Source organism: Halichoerus grypus, chromosome 1, assembly GCF_964656455.1.
Source record: "Halichoerus grypus chromosome 1, mHalGry1.hap1.1, whole genome shotgun sequence".
NCBI classification, from domain to species: Eukaryota; Metazoa; Chordata; class Mammalia; order Carnivora; family Phocidae; genus Halichoerus; species Halichoerus grypus.
The window spans coordinates 211,982,461-212,003,817 of NC_135712.1; the positions used below are offsets into that span (position 1 = coordinate 211,982,461).

The following is a 21,357-nucleotide window of genomic DNA, read 5'->3' on the forward strand; positions in this document are numbered from 1 at the left end:
TCCCTAGTTATTCCAAACCTACCCTGTTGGCCAGTTTTTTTGGGATAGATGAGATTCATGAGGTATTTGACATATAATATTGGATGAGATATTTGAGAGCTGAAAAGATTTTTTTTTTTTTAAAGAAAAACCTTACACCATTTTAATTTTTAAAGATTCTTTTTCATTATGTTCCATGCACTGTTTTCCAGCAGTTTCTGGCCCACTTAAGAATTATCTGACTGGTGCAGACATGTGCGTAATGGTTTTTCACGATTGGCAGGATGTTTTCCTGTCTCCCACTAGTGATTGCCTCTGGAGAGGGAGGGGTGAAGGACCAGGGGAGCTGACCTGTACTGTTCTGATTTTTCTTAAAAGCGGGAGAACGGTATTTTCATGACAGCATGCCTGTCAAAACATTGAGGTTCATTCTGGAGGGTGTGGTTGCTGGAGGTCATTTTACTTGTACTTTGCTGTTCTTTTTAGTTTCAACTTTTTTTTTCCCCCTATCTCTGGGGTTAACAAGTCATTTGGGAATGCCTTTGTGAGGCGCTAAAATGGAACCCAGGGGAGTCCCAGCGCAGACCCACTGTCACCATCTCCCATCTCCCTGCTCCCCGTGTTGGTGTCCCTGGCACCCAGCTGGGCCTCTGTTCGTGTGTTTGAGTGAGTAGCGGCAGGTGGTGGATACGGCCCTCCCTGCTGGGGCCGCTGGGGCCACACAGGGCCTGGCACCTCACTGCCCTGATTCGGTTGAGCTCATGCGGCCTGTGGCTGGCAGTGGCTACTCTGTCCTAGCTCGTCTCACGTCCCTTCCTGTGCCTCTCTGCCGCCCTCCTTCCGTGGCGGGGTCACCTTTCTCCTGCTCTGCTCCTTCTGCGCCCTGTGATGCTTCAAAGTCCAGGGGATTCGACACTCCCAGGGGGAGCTGGCCTCCTGAAAGGCCGCAGTCCCTTGAGGCCGGTTGAGCCCCCGAAAAGTGCAGAGGGCCCGTGAGCGTACTGCTGCCAGCGGCTGGGCCTTCGAGCGTGCAGGAAGCTGATGATGCATTTTCCCTTTCTTTTTAGTGTGCAAGGAGCCCCCTTACAAAGTGGAGGAGTCGGGTTACGCTGGCTTCATCATGCCCATCGAGGTGTACTTCAAAAACAAGGTAGGATCCTGGAATAGCAGTGAGAAGGATTCACCGTTCACAAAAGAGGAGGTGGAGCTGGGGCTGCCTGTGGGGTGGAGTGTTGGAGTCCCTTGGAGCAGACATCCGAGTTACAGCGCGCTGGCGCACGAAGGCAGGGGCTGGGGAACCGGCCTGCTGGGACGGCGGGTGGGAGTGCACGTGGACGTGGCCTTCTCGGGGAGCAGCCGGGCCACATCCCCGTTCAGTTGCCCTGCAGGTGTGTGTGGGCCCTGAGTCAGGAGTGACGTGCCACGACAGGGCCAGATTCCATGGATGGTCTTAGGGTGTTAGTCGCCGGCCGTGAGCAGTGGCCAAGATGCAGAAGTTACGTAAACGTCTGACGGTAGGCGAGTGGTTCGATATGTTTATGGTCCATCTATACGGAATCTTCGATGACCTGGTGGTTAATTGTTGAGTGAAAAAAGCAAGTTTATGTATATTATTCATAGATAAAAGGGGTTATGTTCATCAACATGTTAAAAGGGTAATTTGGGGGGTAGGGTTATAAGGGGTTTTGTTTTATTTTCTTCCATGTGTGTTTTTTAAACACAATGAATATGTATATTTACATATATTGTTTTATTCCGTCCGGGCTGCTGTAACTAAATACCACAGACTGGGTGGCTTATAAACAACAGAGATTTATTGGCTGGAAGTCCATGATCAGGGTGGCCACTGGGTCGGGGAGGGCCCTCTCCCAGGTCACAGACTTCTTGCTGTGTCCCCACGTGGAGGAAGAGGCAGCGATGTGTGGGGTCTCTTATAAGAACAAGCATCCCATTCGTGAGGGCTCCACCCCCAGGACTTAATCACCTTCTGAGATCCCACCTCCTCCTTCCGTCACCTCTGGGGGCTAGGACTCCACATAGGAATTTGGGGGGGACACATTCAGACCATAGCACTTCTTTTTCTTTTTTTTTTTTTTAAGCTCAGTGATTAAGATAAAAAAAGAGCCTTCCTGGCAGCCTGCCTTTGCTTCTCACAGGCGCCACCAAGAGGCCATGGTGAGGTTTCCTGGCTCAGAGGTGTGCTTTTCCACACGCACGGCTAGCCTGGCTGCAAGCAGCTCTGCCTTCCTTCAGGAAGGAGATCTCCCTGGGAGGCCAGCGGATGCCACCGCTTGCCTAATTGAGTCCCTTGTTTAGCCCTGGCTGTTCCACACACCACCAGGCATCGAGGGCCTCGGGGAACAATGCTCAGGTGTGCTGACCCACTGGGAGCCGAGTGCCACTTCGGCGGGTATGACTCAGTGAGAGTTGGCTGTGGGCCTTCTTGGGCCCAGGTCACAGAAGCGTGGGTCATCCCGAGGCTTTCGGGGGATCAGGACTCGAGAGGCCTGGGGAGTGGCCACCCTTGTGCGGGCAAAGGCTCCATGTCTCTTTGGCAAAGGCTGAGGGGGGAGATGCAGGGGAGATACTGCCCTGCTGGGGCTGGGCCCTGCAGCGGGCGGCAGGGCAGTCTTCAAAGTCCCGCCTAGGGAGGCCTCGCTGCTCCAGGAGTGTGGAGGAGGGGGCAGAGACTGTGGAGGGGGGACGGATGCGGGGGTGAGTCTCAGGGCAGGTGTTGCTGGCCTCCCAGCTCCCTGGGGGCAGCCTGTGGTGGGGGAGGATGATAGCAGCCTGCTGATGGCTGGGGAGACTGAGTCCGTCTGCAGAAAGCTCTCGGTATTCATGTGCACCGGTGTTCTGAGGGGTGGGGGCTGTGGGAGTCCTGTGGCCACTTAAAGCTCATCTCTGGGTTAACTAGATTCATTCCTTTGAGGTTCAGAAGCAGTCTGGGGCCCCCCAGGCCAGCAAGGCTTTTGTGTTTCCTGAGACCTGTCTGCTGTCTAGTCCCTGACACCAGGTGGGAGCTGGGTTTGCAGCCACCTGGGCAGTGGTGGGGTGCCCGCTCAGCTTCCCGGTGCCCCCCAGGGGCCTGCCAGGAGCCTAGGGCTTAGACCAGGGGAGGAAGTCCCGCACAGAGGCTGTGCTTTGCTGCGTCAGCGGCACTGGCTCTTGGAGCCCTTTCTCCTGGCCCAGGGACCTTTGTTGCTCTCCAGGTTTTCTCTCGAAACGTTGGCAAGAAGCAGGAGTGCTTGGTGCTTGCGCCTTAGCTGGCACCTTTCCTGTGGTGGCTTCTGAAGCCTCTGTTAGTGGTTGTCGCTGCCTAGGCCTCTCCCACCGGGTGGGGGATGCTGCTCGGTTTCACGTACCCCCAGAGAAGGCACGGTGCTCTGGCAGCTGGGAGGGGGCTTGGGGTCCATCCAGACCCTGTTCCAGCTTCTTGGCCATGAGCCGAATGGAGCCTTCTGAGGGGCTCACCGTCTGGAGGACAGGTGGTGCTCAGTGTTCAACAGGGAGGCAGCAGCTCCGGCCCTCACTGCCTCACCCCTCATCAGGCCTGCAGAGCCTGCTGCTGGAAGCCCCGCCCAGGCTCGTGGGCCGCTTTCTGTCTTCCCTGGGAGCTGCAGGAGCCCCTGGGCGCCCATGAGGACTGCTCAGTTGGGGTGACCGATTACTACGGGACACAGAAGCATTTTTTTTTTTTTTCCTTTTTTCAGCTTCATTGAGGTGTAATTGACAAAATTATAAGACATTTAAAGTGCACCATGTGGGGCGCCTGGGTGGCTCAGTTGGTTAAGCGGCTGCCTTCGGCTCAGGTCATGATCCCAGGGTCCTGGGATGGAGCCCCGCATCGGGCTCCCTGCTCAGCAGAGAGCCTGCTTCTCCTTTTCCCTCTGCCTGCCACTCTGCCTACTTGTTGCTCTCTATTTCTCTGTCAAATAAATAAATAAAAAATATCTTAAAAAAAAAAAAAATAAAGTGCACCACGTGATGATTTGGCAGATGCACACATTTGTGAGAGGATTTTCCCCATCGAGTTAACTAACACATCCATCACCTTACCCTTTTTTTTTTGGAGAACATTTAAGTTCTACTTTCTTAGCAAATTTCAATTAATGATAGTATTATCAGCTGTAGTCCCCATGTTACACAGATCCTCAGACCTTATTCGTCTTACAACTGAACATTTGCACCCTTTTGCCAACCTCTCCCCACTTCCCCCACCCCCCAACCCCTAATAACTACTTTCTACTCTCCGTTTCTATGATTTTCTTATTTTTTTAGGTTCCACATATAAGTGATACTATGTGGTATTTGTCTTTCTCTGTCTGGCTTATTTCACTTAGTGTAATTTCACTAGGTTCATCTATGAAGGATTTTCTTCTTCAAAATCCCAAGCCTGTTGAGATTTCCCAAGTCCCAAATTCCAAGCCCAAACAATATTCCACTGTGTGTGTAGACGTACACACACACACTGGCCACATTTTCTTGATCCATTCATCCATCGATGGACACTTAGGGTTGTTCACCACAGAAGCATTTTTTCTGGCTTTGAAGCTGGAGCCAGGCCCCCATGTCTCCAAGCCCCTCGAGACTGCTGGGGACTCTGAAGCCCAAAGAGGGTATCTCCTGCTCCAGCTTGCACAGCGGGTGGGCACAGAGCCAAGATGGCCCAGTGTTGTCTCCCTTCTGGCACGTCCACTACTTGGGATTGTGTGAGGTTCACCTCAGATCAGCGGCAGATCATTTCAGTGATTAAGGACACTTGTCCCAGAGAAGAGCTGCTCCTCCCCCTTTTTATGTTTGGGTCTGCGTAAGAACTGCATGCTGGAGTGTCCCTCCAGGCTGAGCTGTTACCCTGTTTATGGAATCTCAGTCAGACCATGTATCTGAGGGCGGCCAGGGAGCCCTTGGAGGGAGAATCGAGCGCCTGGCCTTTGTAGTCCCCTGGCTTGGCAGGTGGTTTGTGGGGCCGGCTGCGTGTTGGAGGATGTTGGGGCAGGCCATGGTTGGTTCTGTTTGTTCAGCACCCCCTTTCTCAGCCTTTTGCGGTGGGGGAGAGCTAGGCCAGCCACATGCAGAAGCCCCGGGTGTTACAAAACCCAGATGGAGCAGGTGCAACCTGCCCACCCCCGTAGGAGCCCCAGGAAAGGTCTCCACCATGGGTCACTGCATCTGCCTGCCGCGTCCTGTACTGCTCCCCTGAGCCTTGCATCCGGACTTCCTATACTGAGTTCCCAAGGTTCCACCCCTCTGTCCTGCCCCTGGTGGGGAACAAAGGGAATTCCTGGTGACCCTTTGGCCATAGGATGTGTCTCTCCTGGGCACAGCACCCTCACTTCCACTGGGGCATCGAGGAAGCAGAGAGAACCCCTCTGAGGGTGTCCTGAATCCTTGTGTGCTCTTTGGGCTTTCTTATTGGGAGTAAGCAGGTGTGTGTGTGTGTGTGTGTGTGTGTGTGTCTGTCTGTCTGTCTGTCTTTCTCTCTCTCTCTCACAAGGGCAGGGCAGGACCCTGGGCTCCTTGAGCCTCTAGTCCCAGCTCCTCTTCCAGGCCCCAGCATGCCGCCACTTCCCCGGGTGCCCCCTTTAGAGGGCGCACATGTGCAGCTCACTGCCCCTGTGTGTCCAGCCATCCAGGGTGGCTTCTGGTTCAATTTAAAGAGTTTTTATTCAAGTCTGGTTTCTCGAGGCAGAATTTACTTAACTATGATTCTTTCATTTTTAGGTATTGTAGGTTTTTGAAATTTTGGCTTGCGTTTTCATTTGAAATCTGTTGGTGTGCGGCTGTTTTTTCTGTTAAAAAAAGGAAAAGGAAGGTCCCGTTCCTAGGCATAGACTTGTCTGACGAATTCCTGCCAAGGCTCGTGTGCCTGGGGCAGGAGTGCCCCTGTGAGCCTGTTCTTAGAACTGCCGCGTGTTCTTGCTCAGGACCCACACTGGCCACCTCTGTTCCTGGAGGTGGTTTTGCCCCTAGAGCTCTAGAGGGCGGCCCTGAACTGGGAGAACTCAGGAAGCGAGGCCCACTGTGGGAGGGGCCTGGGATACAAGTCCTGTCACAGGTCTGTGGGGGGTGCGCACTGGGCCAGGTGCTCTGCCAAGTAGCTACCTACTGAGCCTCCAGACGAGGCCTGGAGGAAGGTGATCTCCCCAGTCTGTGGATGGAGGAGCTCCTGGTTACCCAGTCACTTGGTGAAGGCCACGCAGTCACGGGCAGAGCTGGGATTTGGGCCAGCAGAGCCTGTGACTGTGTGTGTACACCTGTTGCCTAAATACCCGAGACAGGCATGACCCAGGGCGTCCGCTGCTCACAAATCCTGGTGTTTGCTTACATCTGGGTGACAGGGAGAGTGTTTTAGGCATTGTGTGCTGCAGTTGTCTGAATGTGGGTCCCTGCTTTCAAAGGTTTGTAGAGATCAGACAGTTGTGGGAAAGTAAACACGAGTTCACCGCAGAAGGAGCTTCTGCAGGCTTGGAGTACTGTTTGAAGTAGGGTCACTGCGAGTGGATCTGCTGATGGCTTTTCCACCCTGACATAGGCAAGGGCTGCATTTGGTTACTCTGCAGCTCTAGGTAAGTTGATCTTTGAGATAGTAAGCGAAGGGGGAAGTGAGTAGACAGCTTACTTCCCTGGGCCTCAGTTTTCTCTGTCCACACGATGCGGCTCCTAGTTGTGCCTGCCTTTCAAGGCCGGTAGGAAGATTCAGAGAGATGAAAGGCAAAGCGTGGGACGCCTGGGTGGCTCAGTCGTTAAACGTCTGCCTTCGGCTCGCGTCATGATCCCAGGGTCCCGGGATTGAGCCCCACATCGGGCTCCCTGCTCAGCAGGAAGACTGCTTCTCCCTCTGCCTGCCGCTCCCCCTGCTTGTGTTCCCTCTCTCGCTGTGTCTCTGTCAAATAAATAAATAAAATCTTAAAAAAAAAAGAAAGGCAAAGTGCTTGGCCCAGTGCCCAGCAGGTACCAGCATTTGGTAAGAGTGTGTTGTTACTGTTGCTGTTGAGGTGGGTCCTCTCCTGTTGGTTAATCTGCGTAAGAAAGGTGAGCTGAGAAAGCAGCCTCCACAGGCCCAGAGGAGGTGAGCATTCCAGAGATGAAGAAAGACGACATTTGGTTTTTCTGGTGAGTGGGGAGGGTCTCTGCCCACAGCAAAAACAGGCATTTTCTCAAGCATAGGACATTTTCTTGTGTCAGCCTGAGGGGTTTTTAGCCACTCTTGACCCTGAATACGGCGGTATCTGTGAACTGAAGGAATTCTGCTTCCGTGTTGTTTGGCCGTAGTACTTACGTGAGGCTACATTCTGTTTGACAGATAAAGCACTCCTCTCCCCGAAGGAAAAAAAAAAAAATGGAGTGGAGGGGGGAGCTTTGTCTTACTACAAAAGTAATATATATGCATTGTTGAGCATTTGTACTAAGACCACTTCTTTTTTTTTTTTTTTTTAAAGATTTTATTTATTTCACGGAGACAGACACAGCGAGAGAGGGAACACAAGCAGGGGGGAGAGGCAGAGGGAGAAGCAAGCTTCCTGCCGAGCAGGGAGCCTGATGCGGGGCTCGATCCCAGGACCCTGGGATCATGACCTGAGCCGAAGGCAGATGCTTAACGACTGAGCCACCCAGGCGCCCCTGTACTAAGACCACTTTTGACCCCAAACGAGAGGTGTCCTTTCTAAGAACACTTCTCCAGCTCCGACCCTGCAGGCTCGGTTGGGTGCCCTGCAGTTAGATTCAATTTGGACACTGTCTACTCAGAACTAGTACAGGCCCCACAGGTTAAGGACGCGGCCCCAGAGGCCTGCCCCCACTTCCAGTGCCAGTTGCAAGCCCCGGCTTCTAATGGACGAGTTCCCACGACCCCCTTCTCAGGTTACATAATTTGCTAGAACAGCTCAGAAAACTCTGATAAACATTTTACTTACTGTTGCCAGTTTATTATGAGGGATACCATTCAGGAACAGCCAGCTGGAAGACGTGTACAGGGTGGGGGTCTGGAGCTTCCATGCCCTCCCGGGGCACACCGCCCTCCTAGCACCTCCTGTGTTCACCAGCCTGGTGTTCTCCAGACCCCATTGTTTAGGGGTTTTATGGAGGTTTAATACGTAGGCATGACTGATTAAAATCACTGGCGGTTGGTGACTGACTCAGCCTTCAGCCCCTCACCCGTCTCTGGAGGTTGGGAGGTGGGGCTGGGAGATCCAAGCTTCTCATCAAGGCTTGGTCTTTCTGGCAACCAGCCCCAGCCAGCCACCCCTGTCTAGGGCCCCACCAAGAGTTGTCTCGTGACAACCAAAGACGCCCCTGTCACTCAGGCCATTCCAAGGGTTTTGGAGATCTGTGCCAGGAACCAGGAACAAAGCCCAAATGTTTTTCTCGGGTACCACAGTTGTCAAAAAAATCTTTTTTGAGCGAGGTGAAATTTACATGCAGTTAACCATTTTCAAGTCAGAACTTTTCATCTCCCCATTGTCCCCAGCCCCATCTTCTGGTAACCTCTCATCTGCTTTCTCTTCTGTGGGTTTGCCTATTCCGGACATTTCCTGTGAAAGGAGTGGTACAATTGTGTCCTTCTGCGTCTGGCTTCTTTCGCTCAGTGTCGTGGTTGTAAGGTTCCTTCATGTTTGCAGCGGTGTCGGTGCTCCGTGTCTTTTTATGACGGGGTAACGTTCTCCTTATCCTCAGGAGTTAGGTTCTGTGACGTCCCCGCCAACACTGAATTAGTGAAGCCTGAGCCACTGTTGCCAGGGGAGGGGAACAAGGGCTGGGCTCCTGGGGGCCTCTGGTCACGTGCAGTTCATCGACTGATGGGTCTGTAGCCGTGTGTTCTGGGTGTTTCCGTCTACAGACACCTTGTTGAATGTACACTGTGGCTTCATTAACACTGAGCTCACGCCAACTGCCGGAACCCAGCTTGTCTGACATGTATTTTCTCTGTAAGGCACCTCCCAGCCGGCCTGGGTTTAGGCCTTCGACAGCACCTCAGCATCGTGCCTGGGGTGCCTTTCAGACCATAAAATCACCCGCAAAAAGCACAGGAATGTCCATGGCCCTGGATATACCACAAGAAGGACACTTGTTTACAGCCCGAGAGCTGAGACAGGAAGGCAGAGCGTCACCTTGTTCGGAGTCAGCTGGGAGCAACCGGGAGGCTCAGAGTTTTCACCCCTCCGTGCGTGTCTGTGAGTGAACGTGAGAGCCACAGTGTTGACTGTCGGTTTATAAATAAATTTTAGTGAGTAGCCAAATTCACAAATACGGAATGCGTGAACGGTGAAGATGAACTAGGCTATAATTTGTTTATTCGTTCAACTGTCGGTGGACTTTTGGGCCGTTTCCACTTATTCGCTACTATCCATCGTGCTGCTGTGGACATCCTTGTCCGTGTTCATGTTGGAGTCGGTTTCGATTTCTTTTGGGTGTGTACCTAGGAGTGGAATTGCTGGGTCATGTGGTAATTCTGTCTTTAACCTTTATGAGGAACTGCTGCACTGTTTGCTCCCCCAGCTGCCCCGTTTTATATTCCCACCAGCAGTGTGTGAAAACGCCTCGATGCTTGTTATTTTCCATTAAAATTTTTTTTTTTTATTATGGCCTTTCTAGTGGGTATGAAATGGTATCTCATTGAGGTTTTGATTTGCATTTCCTTAAAGACCTATGATATTGAACATCTCACGTGCTTATTGGCCATTTGTATGTCCTATTTGGAGAAACGGCTACATACATCCTTTGTCCGTTTTTTAATTCAATTGTTTGTCTTTTTGTTGTTGAGTTATAAGAGTTCTTCCTATATTCCAGATAGTAAACCCTTACCAGATGTGTGACTTGACAAATATTTTCTCCCATCCCATAGGTTGTTTTATTATATTCTGATAACGTCCTTTCATGTGTAAAAGTTTTTGATTTTTATGAAGTTCAGTTTATCTATTTTTGTTTGTTGCTCACACTTAAGAGTATAAAATCTCAGACTCCATTGCCAGATCTGAAGTTGCGAAGGTTTATCCCTGTTTACTTTACTTCCATAGTTTTACATTTTATATTTAGATAGTTCATCCATTTTGAGTTAATTTCAATATATGCCGTGAGGTAGGGTCCAGTTCATTCTTTTGCATGTGATTATTCATTTGCCCCAGCACCATTTCTTTAAGAGACTAATCTTTCCCTGTTGAGTTGTTTTAGCATCCTTGCTGAAAATCAGATGGCTGTAGATGTTTGGGTTTATTTCTGGACTCTCAACTCTATTCCATTGGTCTTCGTGACATTATACTAGTTTTGACTGTTGTAAATTTTTTTAACGATTTATTTATTTGGGAGAGAGAGAGAGCACGCACGCACACGCACAAGCTGGGGTGGGGCAGAGGGAGAGGGAGAAGCAGACTCCCTGCTGAGCAGGGAGCCCAATGCGGGGCTCGATCCCAGTACCCTGGGATCATGACCTGAGCCAAAGACAGATGCTTAACCAATTGAGCCACCCAGGCGCCCCTGATTGTTGTAACTTTTTTAAAAAGATTTTATTTATTTGAGAGAGAGCACAAGCAGGGGGAGCGGCAGGCAGAGGGAGAGGGAGAAGCAGGTTCCCCGCTGAGCAGAGAGCCCAACTTGGGGCTCGATCCCAGGACTCTGAGCTCATGACCTGAGTGGAAGGCAGACGCTTACCCAACTGAGCCACCCTGGCACCCCCCGATTGTAATTTTATAGGAAGTTTTGAAATTAGGAAATGACAGCACTCCGATTTTGTGGGGGTTTTGTTTATTTTTTAATGTGGTTTTGGTTATTTGGGGCCTCTTCGATTTCATATGAGTTTGATGTCTGACTTTCCATTTTTGCAAAAAAAGACCACTAGAATTTTGATGGGGATTGCCTTGAATCTGTAAATCACTTGGGAGCCATTACTCTTTTAACGTTATTAAGTCTTCCAGTCCAGGAACATGGAATGTCTTTCCATTTAATTAGGTTTTCTTTAATTAATTTCTTTCAGCAATCTTTTATACTTTTTAGTATACAAGTCTTTTACCTTCTTATTTAAATTTATTCCTAGGTATTTTATTCTTTTGTATGCTATTATAAGTGGAATTATTTTCGTAATTTTCTTTTTGGATTGTTCATTGATGGTGTATAAAACACAACTGATTTTTGTGTGCTGATCTTATACCCTGCAACTTTACTGAATCTGTTTATTTTTTTGTGACTTCTTTGGGATTTTCTACACGTAAGATACCATCAGCAAGTGGAGATAATTTTACTTCTTCCTTTCCAATTTGGATGCCCACCTCCCTTTTTTCCCTTCCTCTTGCCTCATTGCTCTGTCTAGTACTTCCATTATGGTGTTGAATAGTAATGGTGAAAGTGGTCCATCCTTATCTTGTTCCTGATCTTAAGTTTTAAAGTTTAAGGCTAGGGGCCCCTGGGTGGCTCAGTCGGTTAAGCGGCTGCCTTCGGCTCAGGTCGTGATCCTGGGGTCCTGGGATCGAGCTCCACATCGGGCTCCCTGCTCAGCAGAAAGCCTGCTTCTCCCTCTGCCTGCCGCTCTGCCTACCTGTGCTCTCTCTCTGTCTCTCTGTCAAATAAATAAATAAGATCTTTTAAAAAAATAAATAAAGCTTAAGGCTGAGTTTTCAGTGTTTTGCCATTGAGTGTGGTGTTCGTGGTGGATTTTTCAGAGATGCGTTTTCCAGGTTAAAGAAGTCCCCTTCTATTCCTAGCTTTCTGAGTGTTTTCATCATGAAAGGGCCTTACATTTTTTTCAAATACTTTTTCTCCCTCCATTGAGATAATCATGTGGGTGTTTTTCCTTTGTTTTATTAATGTGGCATATTATGTTTTAATTGGTTTTCTTAGATTGAACCACCCTTGCATTCCTGGGATAGATAGCGGTTATGTATAATCTTTCTTTATTTAAATTCAATTAGACAACTTACAGTACATCATTATTTTCAGGTGTATAATCTTTTAAGTGTGATATTGGATGCTAGTATTTCTTTGAGGATTTTTTATTTGCAGGGAATATTGGTCTGTTGTTTTCTTGTGGTATCTTTGTCTTCAGTATCGGAGTAATGCTGGCTTCATAGAGTATGTTAAGAAGTATTCCCTCCTCTTCTGTTTTCAGAAGAGTTTGAGTAGAATTGGTATTAATTCTTTGAATGTGTGGTAGAGTTTACCAGTGAAACCATCTGGTTCTGGACTTTTCCCTAATGACGTTGAGCATGGTTGAGCATGTTTTCATATGCTTATTTGTCATTCTCTCTAATGAGGTGTCTGTTCAAAGTGTCTGCCATTTTCTAAAAGTTGAGTTGTCTGTTTTCTTACTGAATTTGTGAGATTTCTTTGTATTTCTGGATGTCAGTCCTTTAGATACTTTCATTTGATGGCTTGTCTCCTCAGTGTGTTGGCAGTGTCTTGCAAAGAACAGAAGTTCTTGATTTTGATGAAGTCCATTTTATTGATTTTGCCTTTTCTGGTTTGTGGCATGTGGGTGTTCATGTGTGTCTGTGATAGAATATTTGTCATTTTAGCCATTTTTAAATGTACCATTCAGTGCCCTCGAGCACATGTACAATACCGTGCAACCATCACTGCTATTTCCAGAGCTGTTTGATCATCCCAAATAAAACCAAACCAATGAAAGAATAACCTCTCCTCCCCCTGTCCCTGGTAACCTCTGTTCTACTTTCTGTTTCTCTGAACTTGCTTACTGAGGGTAGCTCTCACAGATGGAATTGTACAGTCCTGGCCCTTTGTTAGTTGGCACTCTTCACTGCGCGCCGTGTCCTCAGGGCTCATCCATGTGGTTGCGTGTGCCTTGTTCCTTTTTAAAAGGTGAATAGTATTCTACTGTGCAGATGTACCCACCACATTTGGCTTTTCCATGTATCTACCTATAGCTACTTGGGTTGCTTCCACATTTTAGCTACTGTGAACACTACTGTTAGGAACGTGAGTATAGAAATACCTCTTTGAGATCCTGCTTTCACTTCTTTTTATATCCGGAAGTGCAATTACTGGAACATAAAGTAAATCTATTTTTAATATTTTGAGGAACCACCATGCTGTTTTCCACCACAGCTGTACTCTTGCGAGGTCGTCGAGTACAGTGGCCAAGAAAGAATTCTTGAGACGTTGTATGGTGCAACTTAGTAAGTTTATACAGGGACAGGACCCGTGGGCAGCAAGAGCTGCACTTCTGTATGAAGCTGGTGGTTATGTGCTTAGTGCCCAAGGGGGAAGGGACGTGCAAGGAGTATTAGATCATAAATGTTTTCTTCAAATTTCTGCTCGTAAACCTGCTTTCGCAAGATTTCTCTGGCGCTTATCACTCAGTTCGACATTAACTATCGGTGAGATGTATAGGCAGTCATGAGACCCTTTAAGAATGTAGCAACCAGCACATATCTGATCCCTATCAGAACTATTATAGGTCAGCCTTCTGGACTAAAGGTGAACATTTTTCTGCTTCTATCCCTCATCAGTATTGAAATTTTAACAACATGAAGTCTTCCGGTCCACGAACATGGATGTCTTTCCATATATGTGCTCTTTAATTTCTTTCAGCAGTGTTTTGTGGTTTTTATTGTACAATTCTTTTACCTTCCTGGTTAATTCCTAAGTATTTTATTCTTTTTGATGCTATTGTAAGTAGATTTGTTTTCTTAATTTGTTTTCACTTTGTTCATTGTTAGTGTATAGAAATGCAATTGGTTTTTTGTGTTGATTTTGTATTCCATAACTTTGCTATTTTATTTATTAGTTCTAACAGTTTGTGCGTGCGTGTGTGTGTGTGTATGTGTGTGTGTGTGGCGTCTTAAGATTTTCTACATATAAGAGGTTATCATCTGCTAACAGATAATTTTACTTTTTCCTTTCCAATTTAGATGCCTCTTTTCTTTTCTTTTCTTTTCTTTTCTTTTTCTTCCCTAGCGCTCTGGCCCCGACTTGCAGCGCTGTTTTACATAGAAGTGGTGAGAGGCATTCCTGCCTTGTTGCTGATCTTAGAGGAAGAGGGCTCAGTCTTTCACCATTGAGTGTGATGTTGACTGTGGGTTTTCCATATGTGGCTTTTATTATGTTGAGGTAGTTTCCTTCTGTTTCTAGTTTGCTGAGTTTTTTTTTTTTTTTTTTTAAAGATTTTATTTATTTATTTGACAGAGAGAGACACAGCGAGAGAGGGAACACAAGCAGGGGGAGTGGGAGAGGAAGAAGCAGGCTTCCGGCTGAGCAGAGAGCCTGATGTGGGGCTTGATCCCAGGACCCTGGGATCATGACCTGAGCCGAAGGCAGACGCTTAATGTGGGGCTTGATCCCAGGACCCTGGGATCATGACCTGAGCCGAAGGCAGACGCTTAACGACTGAGCCACCCAGGCGCCTCCAAGAGTGTTTTTTTTTTTTTTATCACAGAAGGGTGTTGAATTGTGTCCAGTGCTCTTTCTGCATTTATTGAGATGATCATGTGATTTTTGTTTTTTTTAATATTGCTACACCTCAGATCATTTTATACTTAGGAAAAAAGTATTTAATGATAACCTAGGCCAGGGGCTGTGTAGCCCCCATGATCCTCACACGGCCCCTCAAAGGGGTAGGTCCCATTTTACAGGTGGGAAAATGAAAGATGAGGGAAGTTAACCTGCCCAAGATTCCACAGCTAGGATGGGGGAGAGCCCAGAGCGGTCTGCTCTCATCTTACTCTCTGAGTTTGGCCTTCATTTTTCTTTTGCTTTTCCGTGGTACTTAAATAGGTATGTGTGTGTGTGTTTGTCTCACGTCTGTCTCTCCCACTAGAATGTAAGCTCTCGAGGGCGGCGCCCCGTCAGTCATGCTCTCTGCCCTGTGCCGGCCTGCAGCACAGACATGGCACTGGGTAAATGTTTGCGGACTGAGTGACTGAATGGGCGGACCAGACGCATTCTGGAGGGGCAGCTGTGTGCGTCAAGAAGCCTTGTGACACAACAAGCACCCCCCCTTTTTTAAAACTGAGGTGAAATCCATAGAACAGAAAATGAAGCAGTTTCAAATGAACAGTTCAGTGGCGTTTTAGTGCATTCACAATGTTATACAGCCACCACCTGTGTCTAGTTCCAACATATTTTCTTCAGCCCACAAGGGAGGCCTGTCCCCAGTGAGCAGGTGCTCCTCACGTGACCTTTGGTGTCTGGCTCCTTCCACTTGCTGGAACAGGTATTGTAACTTGTATCGGAACGCCGGTCTTGTTCACGGCCGAATAACATTCCGCAGCGTGGCCGTGTCCCAGTTTGTCTCCCCACTCATCCGCCGATGGACATGTGAGCTGTGGGCAGTTTTTGGCTGTTGGCAGTTGTCTGCTGTCACGAACACGTATGTGCGTGTGCTTGTTTGAACACCAGTTTTCCATTCCTTTGGGTAGATACCTCGTGGAGTCGCTGGGTCATATGGTATTTCTCTTTAGCTTTTTCTTTTTCTTTTTCTCTTTTTTTAAGTCATTTCCATGCCCAACGTGGGGCTTGAACTCACGACCCTGAGATGAAGAGTCGCACGCTCTTCCAGCTGAGCCAGCTGGGCGCACCAGTGTTTAACGTTTTAAGGGACCACCAAACTGCTCCCCACAGTTGCTGCGTCATTTTGCTTTCCCGCCAGCAGTGTGTGAGGGTTCCAGTTTCCTCCGCATCCTTGCCAGCGCTTCCTTCCTTTGTCAATAGTTTTTCCAGTCATGGCCATCCTAGCGGGTGGGAAGGGTGAAGTGGTGTCTCATTGTGGTTTTGAATTGCATTTTCCAGAGTGACCGATGAGGCCAGGCATCTTTTCGTGTGCTGGTTGGCCAGTTGCAGATCTTTGAAGAAAGACGTATTCAAGTCTTTTGCCCATCTTTTAATGTCTTTTTGTTGTTGAGTTGTAAGAGTTTTGTATGAAAGTAAGAGTTTTGTATGAATTCTGGCTAGGTCCCTGTCTTTAAACGCTGACAGCAAAGCATGTTATTTGGCAGAAAGAACGGACAATGTGAACATCCCCAAGTTGGGAGCTCAAGGTCATCATCTAGGGGGATCCAGACGGTTACCCTCTAATCCCATGTCGACCCAGAAGCCTGTATGAGCTGTGGCTGATTTATTCCTGTGGAAAGTGAACTCTAGAGCATTGGGAGTGGCCTGGGAGATACGCTCGGGCTGCCCCAGGACAAGGCAGCGTGTTTAGGACAGGTAAATTGGTTCCTGGCTGTCCTAGGACCAATCAAGTGAGCAGAGTTTTGCTGAAATGCTCCCTTTATATCTGCATGTTGTCTTGGAAGTGGCCAGATGCATTTGAAGCCCTTCTATCTCTCTCTTTTTTTTTTTTTAAAGATTTTATATATTTACTTGGCAGAGAGAGTGCAACAGAGCACAAGCAGAGGGAGCGGCAGGCAGAGGGAGAAGCAGGCTTCCCGCTGAGCAGGGAGCCCAATTCAGGACTCCATACCAACTCCAGGATCATGACCTGAGCCAAAGGCAGGCGCTTAACTGACCGAGCCACCCAAGCGCCCCAAGAAGCCCTTCTTGTTTCAGTGTGTGAATTACATTTCATACAGTGGCTGTCCAGTAGAAATATATAAGCCCCCTATGTAATTAAAGTGTTTTTAGTAGCCACATTAAAAAGGTCAAAAAAGAAACAGGTGAAATTAGTTTTAATTATGTAACTTAACCCAGTATATCTAAAACATTATCATCTCAACATTAATCAGTATTTTTGAATTCCTGAGATATTTTGTATTCTTTTTTCATACTAAGTCTTGGAAATTTGGTATGTGTATTACACGTACTGAATCATGTCAATTTGGACACGAAATTTTATCAGAAAGACTTGACCTATATTTAGATTCCATGAAATTCACATTCGAAGAAAGGAGTAAATTCACAAACTCAGGTTGCTCCAGACGTACATAAAGGTCTTTCACTAGCAGCTGAGTATGGACTGTCTCATGGTCCAGGATTTTTTTTTTTTTGGTAACTTTTAATTTTGAAATAATTTTAGAAACACAGAAGAGTTCAGAGATTGTAGAGTCCTCATGTACTCCACACCCCGCTTCCCTAATGTTTATCTTTCCCATGACTATGGCACACGGTATTAATTTGGATTGGTAGACTTTATTAACAGACTTGGGATTTCCCTGTTTTCTAGTGTTCTTTTTCTGTTCTGGGATCTACTTCAGGATCCTACAGTGCATTTAGCATCATGTCTCTTTTGCCTCCTTCAGTCTGTGATGGTTTCTCTGCTTTTCCTTGTCTTTTCTGACCTTGACGTTTTAAAAATACTCTAGCCATGCATTTTGAAGAATGCCCCTCAAATTGGGTTTGTTTGGTGTTTTCTTATGATTGCATGGGGTTGCAGATTTTGGTAAGAAGACCACAGAGGTGAAGAGCACCCCCCCCCATTCTATCGTACCAGGGAGGACCTGATATTAACTTGACTTATTCCTGAGGACGTTAACCTCAATCCCTTTGTTAAGGTGCTGTCAGACTTCCCTGCGGTAGTTACTGTCTCTTTCCATACTCTGCTAGTTATTAGAAGCGAGTCAAGTCCAGCCCACACTCAAGCGGAGAGAAAGTAAGCTCCACATCCTGGTGGTATTGTTCAAACCACCATGGTAACTAGTATCTATTTGGAGGAGATACTTTGAAAGTACGCAGTTAACCTGTTTCTTTTTCAAGTTTCATCTGCTAGTTTTAGCAGTCCATCAGTGGTGTTCTGTGCCGATCTGTTTCTTTCATTTCTTTCATTATTCATTGGAATTTTTCTGTAAGGAAGTGTCCTTTCTCCCCCATCTATGTACTCATTCACTCATTTATTTATATCAGTATGGATTCATGGATATTTGGTTCTTTTCTTTGGATTATAATCCAGTCCTATTATTATTTTCAAACTGTTCTCACTCTGGCCAATGGGACCTCCCTCAGGGGGGGCCCTGTGCCTTTTTGGTACGTTCCCATGGTTTTGGGGGTCCTTTCCTCACTTTCAGGCACCACAGGGTGCTCAGGCTTGTCTTGGGTTTCCCTGCCCCAGCCCTAGAATCGGCCACGTCTGCAGGGGCCCTGCTCCCTGTTATTAAAGAGTGGGACGTGAAAGCCAGGGTCTGGGAGTGAAGTGTGCTTTTGCTCCTGGGGCATCACTGCGTTTGGGCCTCTGCTGTGACAGACCTGGGGAATACATGCACATATCCAGTTGACCCTTGAACGGGTTTGAACCGTGTGGGTCCACTTAGATGTGGGGTTTTTTTTGGATAAACACCGTTCAGGACCGTAAATGTATTTTTTCTTCCTTATGATTTTTTAAAATAACGTTTTCTTTTCTCTAGCTTACTTTATTGTTAAAGAAACACAGTATATGATAATATAACATTGGTCAACAGTAGGCTATTAGTCATTAAATTTTGGGGGGGAGTCAGAAGTTTATATGCAGATTTTTGACTGCTGGGGGAGCTGCGGGGAAATCGGTGGCCCTAAGCCCTGCCCTGGTCAAGGGTCACCTGTGCTCACCGCCCCCACCTGCGTGTTACTTCTGTGTCCGTCTCGTCGGCACGTACATCACAGTAACCATCAGCTCATACCCATGCCTGCACCAACAAGCCTTTGCTAGCGTTCCTCCCTCCATTGCTTAGTTTAACTTCCTCTGAGGGGAGAAACCTGACCCTCACTATCTATAACATATTTGCTTATTGTTGAACTCCAGTGGACTGGGAAAGTAAGTTTCTGAATTGCTGACCAGTACTCCTGGGAGAAATAAATTTACCAGCTGGGGTGCAGTGACTGCGTGTAGTTTTTTTTTGGTCTTGGGCCTTCTGGTGTCTTTGGGCTGAAACACGGCTTCTTCACTAGGTCATATATGACAGCTCTGTCCCTCCATCTTGTCGGTGTGGTTATGTCTACATGTGTAGTATGGTTAGATTCATTCGTCACAGTCTACATTCCATCTTGGACCCCTCCTCCTGCCCGTCTGGTTATTATTATTATTGTTTTGGTTTGTTTGTTTTCAGTGAAATTCACTCTGGGTTTTGACATGCGGTCATGCATCCGCCACAACAGTGCGGTGCAGAGCGGTTCCAGCCTCCCCCAATCCCCTCCCGCTGTCCCTTTGAAGTCAGTCCCCTTCCCCCCTCGTCCCTTGTAAGCACTCATCTGTTTCCCATCCCTGTAGTTTGGCCTCTTCCAGATTGTCATAGAAATGGAACCACACAGCGTGCGGCCCTTTGTCTACACAGAATGTGCTGGAGATCATCCGTGTCGTTGCCTGAACGTGGGGCTCGTTCCTCTTGGTCACGTGGCTGCGCTGCACTTCGTTTACCCGTTTGTGGTGTGAAGGACATCGCAGTTGTTTCCGGTTCTGGGTGATTATGAATAAAGTTGCCCTACACATCCCCATGCCCGTTTTTGTGTGAACGTAAGTTTTCAGTTCACGTGCGTAATGATCCCCGTTGGTGTGGGGTCGCCGGGCGCGTGGAGCGGCAGTGTTTGGCTTTGTAAGGTGTACCGGCAGCCAGCTGTCCGCGGGGCCCTGCGTTCCGGCCCGCGCTCCGCACGGCCGCTTGTCTCCACCTGCTTTTCTCAGGGGCTTGTGTAGTCGTAGCTCTCTTGTTTAAAAAACAGCTTTATGGAGGTATAATTCACATGCCATATAATTCGTCCATTGAAAGTGTACATTCCATTGGTTTTTAGCATATTCGGAGTTGGGCAACCATCACCACTAATTCCAGAACATTCCCTCACCTACAAAGAAACTGTCCCCATTAGCAGTCACTCCTCATCTTCCCTCCCTCTAGTTCCTCACAACCACTAATCTACTTTGTAGCTGTAGGTTTGCCTGTTCTGAACCTTTCATATAAATGGAACCGTACAGTATGTGGCCTCTTCTGACTGGCATCTTTTATTTAGCGTAATGTCTTCAGAGTTCATGTGCGTTGTAGCACGCATCAGTATTTCATTCCTCTTTATGGCTGGATATATTCCATCATACAGATGGACCACATTTTGTTGATCTGTTTGTCAGTTGAGGCGTTGTTTTCTGCTATTAGCGATTTTGTGTACAGGTTTTTGTGTGCATAGATGTTTTCACTCCTTTGGGGCACATCCATAGGAGTGGAATTGCTGGATCATATGGTAATTCTAGGTTTCATTTTTTGAGGAACGGCCGTACTTTTTGCCAGAGGAACTGCACCATTTTACCTTCCCACCAGCAGTGCACGGGTCCCAAAGCCTCTCCACATCCTCACCTTCACTTCCTGTCCTTTTCATTCTAGCCATCCTAGTGGATGTGAACTAGTATCCCTAAACCCAAATCTGAATCCCTAAACCTAAATCATTAGGTTTTGATTTGCGTTAACCTGCTGGCTGATGACACTCAGCATCTTTTCATGTGTTTGTTTGCAGTTCACATATTTCCTTTGGTGAAGTGTTCAGAACTTTAGAGGTTGTTTTTTTCTGTTGTTATTTGGGTTGTTTTCTTACTGTTGGGTTTTAAGGGTTCTTAATATACTTTGGATACAAGTATCTTTATCTTAGTACTGCCAGGGTATTATGGGGGACTCATTCAGAAAGAGCTGGGGAATGTGTAGGGAAAGGCTTCCCTTAGGAAGCCAGGTTTACTCTGAGAGTTGCGGGTGGGTAGGGGTTGATGGGGTGGAGAGTACCAGGAGACACCCTTCCAGATGAAAGTGTTGCAGGATTTTTTTTCTCCATCGGTGCCCGCAGTTCTTGGTCACGCTACTTCGAAGAATGAAGCGGTAGACCAGACGGAGTGGGGGGCAGCAAAGCAAGGTTTATTGAGCGATAGCAAAGTGATAGTACAAAGCTCCCAAGGAGGGAGGGGACCTGATGGGGTTGCCACCAGAGTTTCAAAGTCTAGGGGTTTTTATGGGCTTGTTGGCAAGGGCTGTTTTAATCTGATCAACCCTCCCTGCGCCTGTCATCCAACCAGATTTTTGTCTCCTATCTATCGTATGGGAAAGGGTGGAGGACTCCTTCCAGGATGGTGTAAAATCCTCCTAAGGGTGGTTTCCTCTTAGGGCCGGGGGCCTTGTCCATGCCTGCCTGCCTTCCAACTATCCTTCATCAAAAGCAGCTGCACTGTGGAGGTGGAGAATCAGGGGCATTTGGGTTCTGAAGGGAGGCTGGGTGGTTGGCAGAGTAGCTCAACCCAGGCACATCAGGAAGCCATTGGAGTGTGCTAGCTGGGGGTGGGGGTTGCTACTTTCTTCGTAAAAAGCCCTCTCAGGCCTGTGTGTGGGGAGTGGGTGTGCTGTTAGACCCTCAGTGAAGGGTCGAGCCCCCTGATGCCTCTGGGTTCATCAGCCTCTGGTCAAGGCTCCAGAATGCTCAGCAGAGTGCCCATCTCATGCCCATCCCAGATTGTGTTGTGGCAGGGTCACATTACAGAGCACATCTGTGTCCATGTTTCCC

At 47.7% G+C, this 21,357-nt stretch overlaps 1 protein-coding gene across 2 annotated transcripts in view; it reads left to right on the plus strand.

The window, feature by feature from the left end:
• The window catches only part of MLLT1 (MLLT1 super elongation complex subunit), a 67,834-nt gene that overhangs the window by 17,412 nt on the left and 29,065 nt on the right, over positions 1-21,357 (plus strand). For both annotated transcript variants that reach the window (XM_036120673.2, XM_036120672.2), the window contains exon 3: positions 1,047-1,129. In XM_036120673.2, the coding sequence (XP_035976566.1) occupies positions 1,047-1,129 (83 nt within the window). The remainder of the gene's footprint in view (positions 1-1,046; positions 1,130-21,357) is intronic.